The 12131-nt window shown below is 39.7% G+C and overlaps 1 protein-coding gene across 4 annotated transcripts in view; it reads left to right on the top strand.

Moving 5' to 3' along the window:
- Positions 1-12131, top strand: part of sik2b (salt-inducible kinase 2b) — a 49972-nt gene that overhangs the window by 14552 nt on the left and 23289 nt on the right. For all 4 annotated transcript variants that reach the window (XM_044120615.1, XM_044120616.1, XM_044120617.1 and 1 more), the window contains one exon: positions 10255-10416. In XM_044120615.1, the coding sequence (XP_043976550.1) occupies positions 10255-10416 (162 nt within the window). The remainder of the gene's footprint in view (positions 1-10254; positions 10417-12131) is intronic.

The following is a 12131-nucleotide window of genomic DNA, read 5'->3' on the forward strand; positions in this document are numbered from 1 at the left end:
AGGTCATGCTTGACTCGGCCTGCTGCTTTACCCACTAAGACCTCATTGACACACAGATATCAGCTCCCATTCCTACGGAGGAAGCTTAATGTTCAAATAGAATAAATAATAAAAACTGCAAATGAATTGAACAAATCTTTAAGAACTTTGCCACATTTACATAAATAAAATTAGACCCTTTGTGGGTCTAATAGCGTCATTGATAATAGAACCTCACCTATGATGCAGACAGTGTCTGTAGCTTAACCTACTTCAAGGCAGAGAAGCTTGGAGGATTACTCAAGCCATGTGCTACGTCTGTCATCATGTATGCATGCGTCTCTGCCTGAGTCCAGTGCTCTACTTGTGATGTTGACTCAGCAGCAGCATCTCCTGTGACCTAAAGAAAGCTCTCAGACCCGCGACCTTCCACATTTTAGTCATATACAGTTCTATATATTCTAATAAATACAAAATGCAGTTTTCACTTGATTTTATTTTGTAAGGGAGACGTTTGGTAATTCTGCTTCACCTTGTCTGAAATTACCTTCTAAAAAGGCTAAATCTGCCATCAAGCACCTGTGGCATCAATGTGAAGGAATTTTGCTCCCCTCTTTGTAGCTTGTTGTTTCAATCATGAAATAGTTTGAATATTACCAAAGTATCTCAGTTGGTAATGATGTGTATTAGTATTAGTGATGTGCTTTGAATCGTCTCACTTCCCTCTCATTGTTTTGAAAGAGAGCCTGCATTACATTTCAAAGTATTTCAGCAAGTCATCCAGCACTACAGGAGCCCCAGATCATCATACTACCACCACTATGTTTAACTGAAAGCGTAATGTTAATTTTCAGTAGGCTATACCAGTCAAATTATAGAGTAGAATGGGGTTGGGAGATTTTGATCAAGTCCAAAGTTGTCACATGTTTCCAGGAAATATTGAAGGCCGTCATATTTCCTGCTGCAGTAAAACTTCATGGAGGAGTGGTTTTCATTTTCTAGTGAGACTTTACACCGATCCACACACCCAAAACACCTGATCTAAACCTCATAGAGAATCTATAGGGGATTGTCAAAAGGAAAATGTGAAACCAGACCCAGTAAAGCTACAACTTGGACTTCTGGTAAACCTCAGCAGCGCAACAAGCTAATGAGTTCCAAGTCACGCTATACTGATGCACATTAATGCAGAAGGAGGCCCGATCAGCTATTGAGTCTAAATACTATATAGTACATATACATACATTTCAGTACTCGCATCATAATCTAACAATAAAGAAATATAATTTCTTTCAGAGGGACAATGCACATTAATTAACTTTTTCTGTAAATGTGCCAGAATTAGCAAAAAGACTGTCGTCCCAGACTAATTAGTAATTTGCCTTGCTAAAAACAAAGGTTATAAAAACAAGATTAAAATGACTTGAAATACAAAAATATTTGTCAATAAATACAAATCAAATTTTATTTGTATAGCACATTTCAGCAGCAAGGCATTTCAAAGTTCTTTACATCATATCAAACACAGAAACACAAAGTCATCAAGTGGGGGCTTCTTGTTTTTGCATCCATAAAAGGTTTACCGGTTTCACTCCTACTGCGTTATATGGAACGAAATACCTATTGGTATTTTTATTCCCACTCAATCAATAAGTTTAAATGATGTAAACAGCCTTTCAACGGGTTTCCGGCACAAGGCTCCGTACACCTCTTTCACAGAATTTCGAGCAGGGACTTCGTCGTCCCTCACGGATTTTTGTGCAATTCTACGGTACCTGTTAGTGTCTAGAATTTACAGGGTTTCTGTTACGCGCAATGACCCTCAGTCACTCGCTGTTTTGTATATTATACAAAATATACAATGTATATTGTACAATGTACTTTTTGTACTCATTGTACAAAAGTATCTACTTTTGTACAATGAATACAAAAAGTAGATACTTGTATTTATGTACTTATTAATCTTATAAAAAATGTGCAGTGACATAACTTCATTTTCCCATAATGATCTACGTTTTTGAGATTTATCTTTACTGGTTCATATAAAGTTTATTTATCCAGCCTACCCAGTTTTGTTCTGCCCACAAAGCCCAATGTTCCTCCAAATATCGGGATCTGTTATTTTTTTTTTTATAAATTCACAGATTCTATTCATTTCATCCCTACACATTATGAAACTATTATGTCCTGATTCCCCAGACCCCTCCACTTTGATTGCACAATGAGATGAAGTTATGTAAGGTATTCATATGTCGACATCAGCTGCAGCAACAGCAGCTTTGACAGATAAAATTGTAGTTGGGGTATTACAGTATTCAATGTCACAAAAGTGAACTATAGCTTTTGACTCAGAAATATACTTTTCTGCCAGTGGTTCGAGTTGTTGAGTCAGGAGGGCTGAAGAAAACTGATCGGCTGCCAGGGCAGATCTCAGCTTGCTGCTCTCTTTGTCTCTCCCCGGAAAGATTCTCCTGTTTTCCTGACATGAAGGATCTTTCAGGTCTGCTCCTGACCAAAGGTAGCAAAGACTAAAGAGTATGGTCATGAAGTAAACCAGGTAGAGTTGCTGCAGCAGGTTGGGAGTACATGTGTTTGAAATTGAAAGACAAACATTTTGGTTTAGTGCCAGGAGTCAGAGAACGGATGGGTTTGTTCCTGCCAAACGGTGCTTGGGCAATGTGACGCACACGTTTAGAGACACCGATGCCAGTTTGCTGATGTGCCTTTTGTGTCTGTCAGTCAGGCTTGTCTCTCCGCCGTCTGCCGTAGCACTGCAAGACGGATCAAACCTGGAAACTGGGTCAGCCGCGAATACGTCGAGCGGCAAGTGGCAGCGGCGGGAGGGGAGACGAAGGAAAACAGCGGCGCAAGCGGGGGGGGGGACATCCTTTTGAATTTGAGAGGCGGTGGGGAAATGTAGGGCATGCATATTTAAGAAACCACTGCTGGAGAGAGGAGAGCGTAGTAGCTGGCAGTGAGTGAAATCATTCGAGCAGATCTCTTATCTCACCAGTGTTTCCTTCGAGGGGGCACTCGGGCTATTTATGATGTGCATTTTAGTTTAGAGGCAGATGATTATTTCTGTCCATACATCGTTTTTAATGTTCTTTAGTCAATTTGCTCCTGGTCTTTCAAGCATCAGGGTGTGGCAGCTTCAACTCGGATGACCTCAGCAGCATAACTGATGATGAATAATTTGGACAATTGTTTGGTATCACAGAAGATGTCACCAAAGCTTTAGGGTTCTTTGTTTTACAGAAGTGAGTCAAACCTCTGGAGAAATGAAATGCATTTGTGATGAGAAACTGATCTGGCTTTGTTTAAATTACAGAATTAGACCAAGAATTTGGAAGCTTCTAAGTTGGATCAACTTTATATGGAGACTTAAACTACTTATTAGTTTTCTCACTTAGCTTTACTTGTCATGTAAGCAGGAATCTAGCAGTAGCCAATGTTTGCATTTTTCTACTTCTTGACTGCTTCAGAGCAATTATTACTGTATAATTCTTAAATGAAACTAATTCCTACTTTCATGCAGACATGCTGAGAGTCGATTTTCTCTTTGAAATGTACGGCATGCTTTAAGATGAATGACGGGCACAATTTTTATATCAGCTTCAAATTATCCACCAGCTCTATGTGAAAATATGCTGAGGTTAATGTGTTAAATTAACATGCTGTTTGTTACATTTTTTTTTTCTCATTTCAAAAACGAACTGTGGTAAATTGTTCCCATCTTCATTAACTGCTGCCCATAATAAATGCAACTGAGTAGTGTTTCACATAAGACTTAAAAACCCTTGATTTTTAGGTTAACAATGTTTGCCAGATGTTGTGAGTTGGAGAAAAACGATTAAATATTATGGTTCATTATCTTTCCTGCTTATTCTTCTTAAGCTGTGCATTATTGTGAGTCATACTTGTTTGTTTTCTGTTTACTATGTTAAAAACCACATGCTTATTTGTATGTCATTGGAACTTATGTGACCAAAATGAAGTTGTGCATAAATATGTGATATGAAGAAAAATTATGCACAGTATTTTATTTATTTTTTATTTTTTTTGACAAAAAAGTGTGCGTCTCATTTGGATTCACCACCCTTTACATTCAACAATCCCTTTAATAAATTGCAGTTGCCTTCAGGAGTCGCTTAATTTGCAAGTGGGATCCATCTTTGTGTAATTTAATCTTAGTGTACGCACAGCTGTTGTATGAAGGCCTCAAAGGTTTTTTAGACAGAGATGACTAAACAGGATAATGAAGACTGTTTGGAAATGGAAAGAGTATGCCCCACCTGCAAACCTACGAAGAAATGGTCGTCCAGCAGACCTAAGAGGCCAAGCAAGGAGAGCATTAATCGGAGAAGCAGAGATGGGTTTAAGGTAAATGTTGAAGAGCATTAGAGACCATCAACTCTGTTGATAGGACAACTATTAGTTTTCTACACCTCGAATCTGGCCTTCATGGAGAACAAATACATTGTGGAAAAAAAGCTGCTGAGAATCATTTACTTCAGGTGTCGTTCACATGAGAATCAAATCCTGCTTTCAAGCATTTGCACAAAGTTCTCTGTGACAAAAACCCAATATTTCAATATCAATATAACCATGAATACAACAGCCCTATTGTGAAATATGGGAGCTTCTTTGCTTCAACATGGACTTGGAAGATGGTCAGAGGTGGTTGTTGAAAGACTTCAATCAGGGAAGCTGAATGCCTCACTTTTCAAATTTTTATGTAAAAAGAAACTATAAAATTGGTATAATTTTTATTCAATTTCAAGTGAAATCCTTACAAAAAACCCTCCAGAAATTTGTGGTTTAAATGTGGTTAAATGATGCAAAAAAGTTGAAAAATGCAACTTGCATTGCACTGCAGCGTTGATCCTTTTGATGGGTTTTCAATGAATGAAAATATCAATGCTGAGCTCATTTTGGCTGCGGTCCATTTCAACCTCTTGGCCTGTCCATAATAAATCAGCACTGACGTCTATCAACGTTCATATAGATGTGACTTTAATGAGGCTGCCGCTTTTAGTGGCCAGGAGCATCAGTTACTGTTGTGGAAACGGAGTGTGTGTTAACAAGCTAACCACTCTCTCTCGCTTCCTGCCCCACAAAGTTATCAGAAGTGTTGCCAGAGCTCAGTCCAATAAGCCAGTTTGTACCCACGATGCCTGTCCCGTCCAAACCTGAGCAGCTGTTAAGAGACTTATCTTCTCGCCCCGCTATGCGCAGAAGTGGAACACGCCGGCCGTTGAGCTGTTCCCTGATGCCCCTATGATTCATGCCTGTTCTGTTCCCTTTCCCAGAATGCAGCTCTGCGTGCCTCACTGTGCCTAGGCTCTCACTAACATCAGTATCACTCATCGATCAACCAGAGTGACATTTTGCGTTCTGCGTTGGGTGTTGATCACCTAAGCTGTAATAGCTTGCCATCCTAGTGCAACAGTGGCAACACAGAGCTGCTTCTCGTTCTTGCAGAGCTCAGACATGAGGTTAAAGCTAGAGTGTTAAAAATCTGCAGCCAATGAAAAGGGATTTAACAGATGTCAGGGTTTTTTTTAACAACTGAAACAGAATTTCTTAGATTATTTAAAATTATCAGCGGTCACTGTTTGAGACTGTTTTGTTCTAAAGAAAAAGACTTGTTGACCATAATTCTCATCCAGTTATTTTTGTGTTCTGACTTTTTCTTTGAGGCAAAAATCCTTTGTTTTTTTCACTTTAGGGTTTAGAAATTAGATTTAGGCTCCACTTTTTAGGACATTTTCTTTATTGATGAAGTATAATATCACTATGTAAACTATATAACTTAGATTTGTTTATATGGTAGTAAATAATGGTAATCATTGCAGTTCTATAAAATAAATACAACTGAACCATTTTTTCAATACATTTTAAAAAGTATGTATGTATTTCCTTAAGTCACTCTTTGTGATTTAAGAGTGGCGAGGTGAAAGATTTGGTTAATCTGGGATATGAATATGTCTCAACAGTAAGTGCTTTTGTCTATGCCACTCTTCAAAATGGGAAAGGCAAGAGGACAGTCCATCCAAGTAAGATGTGTTTTTGTTGCTCTTTAGAATTCAAGAATATAACCACTTGGTCAAATTTACCCATATCTGCAGTCAGATCAATAATTCATATGGAGGATAAAGAAGAATATAAAAAACTAAGCTTTCAGGAAGGAAATTGTTGTGATTTTGTTAATTTAATTTATAACTCTTCCCATCTTGACTTGGTAAGTAAGCTATGAATTGTCCTGCACGTATCTAAAACCTTTTTTGATGACAGAGCAGTAACTGGGAGTGGCTCAATGATCCAGAATATAACACAATGTTCAGTCTAAATTGAGATTGTGCAAACTGTTTGTTAGGATCATAAACAGATGGAACTAATTCAGCAATCACTTACTTGTGTCGTCATCTTGGTTAGATTTTTTTTTTCTTCATAGATTATCTGCTTTGATTCTCATTTTATCCTCAGTTATAGTTATTATTGCCATAAACAAATAATCTGTTATGGGACAAGATATGAATATGACCGCTATGGCATCTGGGAATTTTTAAAGCAATTGGAGGAACACATGAATTACATTACCTTGAAGCCGTGAGATGTATATTCACTTGAATCACAATTTATTCAGAGTGCGTTCAAGACTGTCTTCTATATAATTATTGAAGCCCTGTTTGATCATTAAATTGTTACACTTTCACAGTCGTGTGGCTGATCCAGGAACATTCTCAGACGTTCTCGACACATTCCTCTCCACCGTGTGTTTTTTGATTAGCAGTGTTGTTTGAAAGCTGCTATGGTCACTGGAGATCCCTTCTATGAAATTCACCAGCGATGATGTAATCAGCTGTTTTCAGTCTGTCAGATGGCAGCTATTTACCAACCTTTCCGTTTTAATCCAGGGCCAAATTACAACAAACATCTCGTGACAGAATCTAGTTAAGTCCAAATTCTGTTCAGATTAATGCAATTTCTAAAAAATGTGTTCAGATTGTACAGATGGTCACTTTTAATGCTAGTAATAGTACAGTACCATTAAAATTAATCAGTTAATGGGGAAAAAGACGTCTATCTCAGGAAGCCCAGCTGATTGCATTGGGTCATTTACTTTCTAGCAATCACAAATTTCTTTCCTTTAAAAAGGCTTGTTGAAGTTTCATGAATGGATGTGCCAAAGTCTACTTGGAGTAACAGTCGCTGTGCGTCTTTGGTTTTATTCAACTTGACTTTGGAATAAAAGCAGAAAATGTGGTAAACAAAAGATAATACTTTTATTTTCTCCAATTTTAAGAATATTTTAACTTGTCTACAACTTTTGGAAGACCAGGTAGCCTTACAAAAAGTATTTTTTTTAAAAGTAACCATCAGCATCCAACTTGTACTACTCTTAGACTGTGGTTGTATAATAAATCTTAATGCCCTCTAAGGCTTACAATTTAGAGACCCCTGACATAAACAATCAGGATGTTAGATTTTGGTAAATAACAGATCAAGTTTAATGTGAAATTATTTGTTACATGAGTAGGAATAATCTGGCAGTCCCTTCATAAAGTAAAGTACTAGTTTTGGACTCAAAACTACTTTCTCTATTAAGGAATCTGCAGCACATCTATGTTTTTTTATTTTACATAAACTGTTAAATTTAGTTTAAACCAATTAGTTTAAATCAGGTATTCTTTTTAGAGTGAATTGGAGTCAAAAGAGTCGGGCCTTAAAAGAAGCACAAATTGGTATTGGTAAAAGTTTGATAAGTGACTCTTTAATGTATAATGTTGGAGCTAAGTCATTTTAGTGTTTAGAATTTGTTGTAACATCTCTTGTTGTAACTCTTTGCTGAACCTTCAACTGAGGAAATCCAGAACACAGGAGGTGCTTAGTGTCTGAGTGTTGCTTTAACTTCATCCATCCATCCATCCATCCATCTTCTTCCACTTATCCGGGGTCGGTTCGCGGGGGTAGCAGCTTCAGAAGGGAGGCCCAGACTTCCCTCTCCCCAGCCACTTGTTCCAGCTCCTCTGGGGGAATCTCAACGCGTTCCCAGGCCAGCCAAGAGACATAGTCCCTCCAGTGTGTCCTGGGTCTTCCTCCTCCCGGTGGGACGTGCCCGGAACACCTCACCAGAGAGGCGTCCAGGAGGCATCCTAACCAGATGCCCAAGCCACCTCAACTGGCCCCTCTCGACTTGAAGGAGCAGCGGCTCTACTCTGAGTCCCTCCTGGATGACTGAGCTTCTCACCCTATCTCTAAGGAGAAAACCCATTTCGGCCACTTGTATCCGCGATCTCGTTCTTTCGGTCATGACCCAAAGCTCATGACCATAGATGAGGGTGGGAACGTAGATCGACCGGTAAATCGAGAGGCTCAGCTCTCTCTTCACAGCACTTGACGGCAGACGCTGTGCCAATCCGCCTGTCGATCTCCCGCTCCCTTCTTCTCTCATTTATGAACAAGATCCCGAGATACTTGAACTCCTCCACTTGGGGCAGGACACCCCCCCGACCCAGAGAAGGCACTCTACCCTTTTCCGGCTCAAGACCATGGCCTCGGACTTGGAGGCACTGATCGCCATCCCAACCGCTTCACACTCGGCTGCGAACCGCTCCAGCGAGAGCTGCAGATCACGTCCCGATGAAGCCAAAAGGACCACATCAACCGCAAAAAGCAGAGATGCGATCCTAAGGCCACCAAAACGGATCCCCTCAACACCCTGGCTGCGCCTAGAAATTCTGTCCATAAAAGTAATGAACAGAATCGGTGACAAAGGGCAGCCCTGGCGGAGTCCAACTCTCACCGGAAACAAGCCTGACTTACTGCCGGCAATGCGGACCAGACTCTGACACCGGTCATACAGGGACCTGACGGCCCGTATCAAAGGGCCCGGTACCCCATACTCCCAGAGAATTCCCCACAGGGCTCCCTGAGGGACACAGTCGAACGCCTTCTCCAAGTCCACAAAACACATGTAGACTGGTTGGGCGAACTCCCATGCACCCTCCAGGACCCTGCTGAGGGTGTAGAGCTGGTCCAGTGTTCCACGACCAGGACGAAAACCACACTGCTCTTCCTGAATCCGAGGTTCAACAATCCGACAGACCCTCCTCTCCAGAACCCCCGAATAAACCTTGCCAGGGAGGCTTAAGAATGTGACCCTCCTGTAATTGGAGCACACCCTCCAGTCCCCCTTTTTGAACAGGGGGACCACCACTCCAGTCTGCCAATCCAGGGGAACTGCCCCCGATGTCCATGCGATATTGCATGCTTTAACTTTAATATCTTTAATTTAGTTCTAGAGGAGAAACTATCTGGTATGATGCTGTGACACGTAAACCACAAGCATTAAGGAAATTTTTAGTGTAGTTTTTAATGCTTCTGTTTTTTTTTTTTGGGGGGGGGGGTTCTGAAATTAGATTTCCTCTTTTTTTTTAATGGACTTCGTTATGGTTGTGTGTTGGATTGTTGTTGGGTTTGCTCAGTAGTCTGGGTCCATGCCAGCTGGACAGAAAGCCGGTGCAGAGTGTCCTGTCTTGTTTGCTGTTAAGTGTGAATGGAAAAGCTTGCAAGCCATCTAGACAGAGAAGTGTGAAGATGAACCATGCCGACAACAAACACCACACTTGTCAAAGTTCACAGAGTTGTTGAGATCCGTGCATCCCATTAAACAGTCTGTTAGTTCTCATTTGTTTAAAAAAAACCCCCAAAAAACAACATAACAAAAAAAATACAAGTGGTGAGAGATTGAGGTCAGGGATATGGCCTCTTGGAAAAAGAAAATGGTAAAAATTTTCTTCTCCGACCCCACGGGAACAGAATCGACTGCGTGTGGTTTTCTAATCAGCTGCAAACTAGATTTCTGCTGCTCTGTGTTCAGTAGATAAATAAATCAAATGACTTTATTACTCCCAGGACAAAAATATTTGTTCATACTTAGATTAGCCGTGTGCATGTGTAAACTTGGCAGACTCTGCCTACTCAAACATGCACCCAACACACAATTAGAGCAGGAGTTCTAAACCATAAAAACAAATCACACAGCCTCGTATTACCGTCACAGTAAACTATCCTCGTAATAACTTTAATGATAAAGCAGAATAAAAAAAAATACTTTAAGGTGTTTTTTTTGGCTTTGGAGTTGTGCTTTATTCTGTATTTGAAAGGCCTAGTGGAGACTGTTATGCAACTGGTGCAAAGTACCATCTGCAAGGGGTTCTATCATGACACGTCAAATTTTTTTTCCAATGTCTGTTCCTCTGGCTGCAGACTACCTGGCAAAGCACGGCCGTCTCAGCGAGCTGGAGGCAAGGAGAAAGTTCTGGCAGATTCTGTCTGCGGTCGAGTACTGTCACAACCGAAACATCGTCCACAGAGACCTGAAGGCAGAGAACCTGCTGCTGGACGGCCACATGAACATCAAGATTGCAGGTACTTTAAAATCACAGTTTAAAAGAGTGTAATATAGATATATGCATGCATGTGCGTGTGTGTGTGCATTAATGTATGCAATATGCATTTCAAATAGAACTGTAATCACTGTTAGCTAACGTTTCCCATGCATTCATCCTTTTTATGCATATGAAATGACAAGAGTTGTTGCTTAAAGTAGTGTAAAATTGTTTTAGATGCCAGAAAGCCTGATTTCAATAAAACATTGTTGAGATAAAAAAAAATAAAATAATGCATTTTATAACTGTGGTAACTAGCTAGACCACTCATTATCTGGGAGCTATGTTTTCCATTAACCCAAAGCAGAAAGACATTAATACTGTTCAGCTGTTTTATTTTTTTTTTTAATTTTTTTTTTTATCACAAGTCATAATTGTTCTCACAACATTGCCTAACATTATGACATGTTTTTCCACCTCTGATTGTATTATAACATAAACATAAAATAACACTTATGTATTAAAAATTCACATTTCTGAGAAACGGATCCACTTTTCAAACATTTGATTGACTAGTTGACCACTTTGGAGAAAGAGTTGGATTATAATTTCTTATATTTGCTAAGAAATTATAATCCAACGTAGAGAACCATCCCCATAAAAGTGGGTAAAAATATAGATGTCAGAGAACATCAGACTCTCTGTGTAACTTCATGTAGCTCAGAGAAAATGACTTTTGTTCTTGAATGATTTCAGCCAAGTTGTGTCTTTTCCTGAAGGAAAACAACAACTGGGACTAATAACAGAGTGAAAAAGAAATTTGCTTTGATAGTCACCCTATGTACATGTCTGACCTCAGTGCCTTTTAGTTCTTCTAATTGGAATAGCAAGCTTTACTGATGAGCATTTCAGCAACGTAATTTGATTCAGTCTTTATTTATTTTTTTCAATTATTTTTTTTTTTAATGTTTTCTTGAGGATGAAAAGCTGAATACGTAATTTACCACAGTAATAATTTTCCCAAACATGCCTAGCTCACAGCTCGTCTTTTCTGCACGGCAGATTAAATTTGAAGCAGAAAAACAGTGAACAGAACATTACCTGAGTCATAATGAGACAAAGCATGTCTGGACAACAGAAGATTGTACATTCGGTGCTTTTTGTTAACCCTGAAACCTTCGATCACAAGTTAGGTTGGTGGTTCGTACAGTCGACGTGTCGGATTCGTTCTGTGTATTACTGGGGTTGCTGCACACTTTTATCCTCCGAGTTACTTCCTTTTAGTTCTGGCTTTCATTATTTGAACCCAGTACAATTTTGAATAAGTCTTGTCTTGAGCTCTGAGCCTAGACAAAGCGCCAGTGCTTCTGGGTTTCATGCTCTGCAGCCCTGCCAAGCCTCCGAGCTTTCTAAAGGCCACCTCTGGTCCATCTGTATGAAGCTTAACTGGTGGTCAGTCAGGAAAGGTCATAGTCATGGCAGCTGCAGAGGAGAGCGCAACAGTAGCAGCAGGGAGTGCCCTTGATGTTTTCACTTCAAACATCCCCTTTTGGGTCAAGTTGACAGATTGAAGGCGATGGAAAAAGAAGTGGAGAAATGATTAATAAGTAAAGAGTGGCAGGATAAGAAGAAACAGCTGTTTAATAAATCATTATCATTTTATGGTGTTTTTTTAATTATCTAATTTGCAACTATCTAGTATTCATCCCTTAGGAATAACAAAATGGTTGTGTCCTTCAGCTTGTAATTTCTTAG

Source organism: Gambusia affinis, linkage group LG06 (genome assembly GCF_019740435.1).
Source record: "Gambusia affinis linkage group LG06, SWU_Gaff_1.0, whole genome shotgun sequence".
In the NCBI taxonomy this organism is placed as follows: Eukaryota; Metazoa; Chordata; class Actinopteri; order Cyprinodontiformes; family Poeciliidae; genus Gambusia; species Gambusia affinis.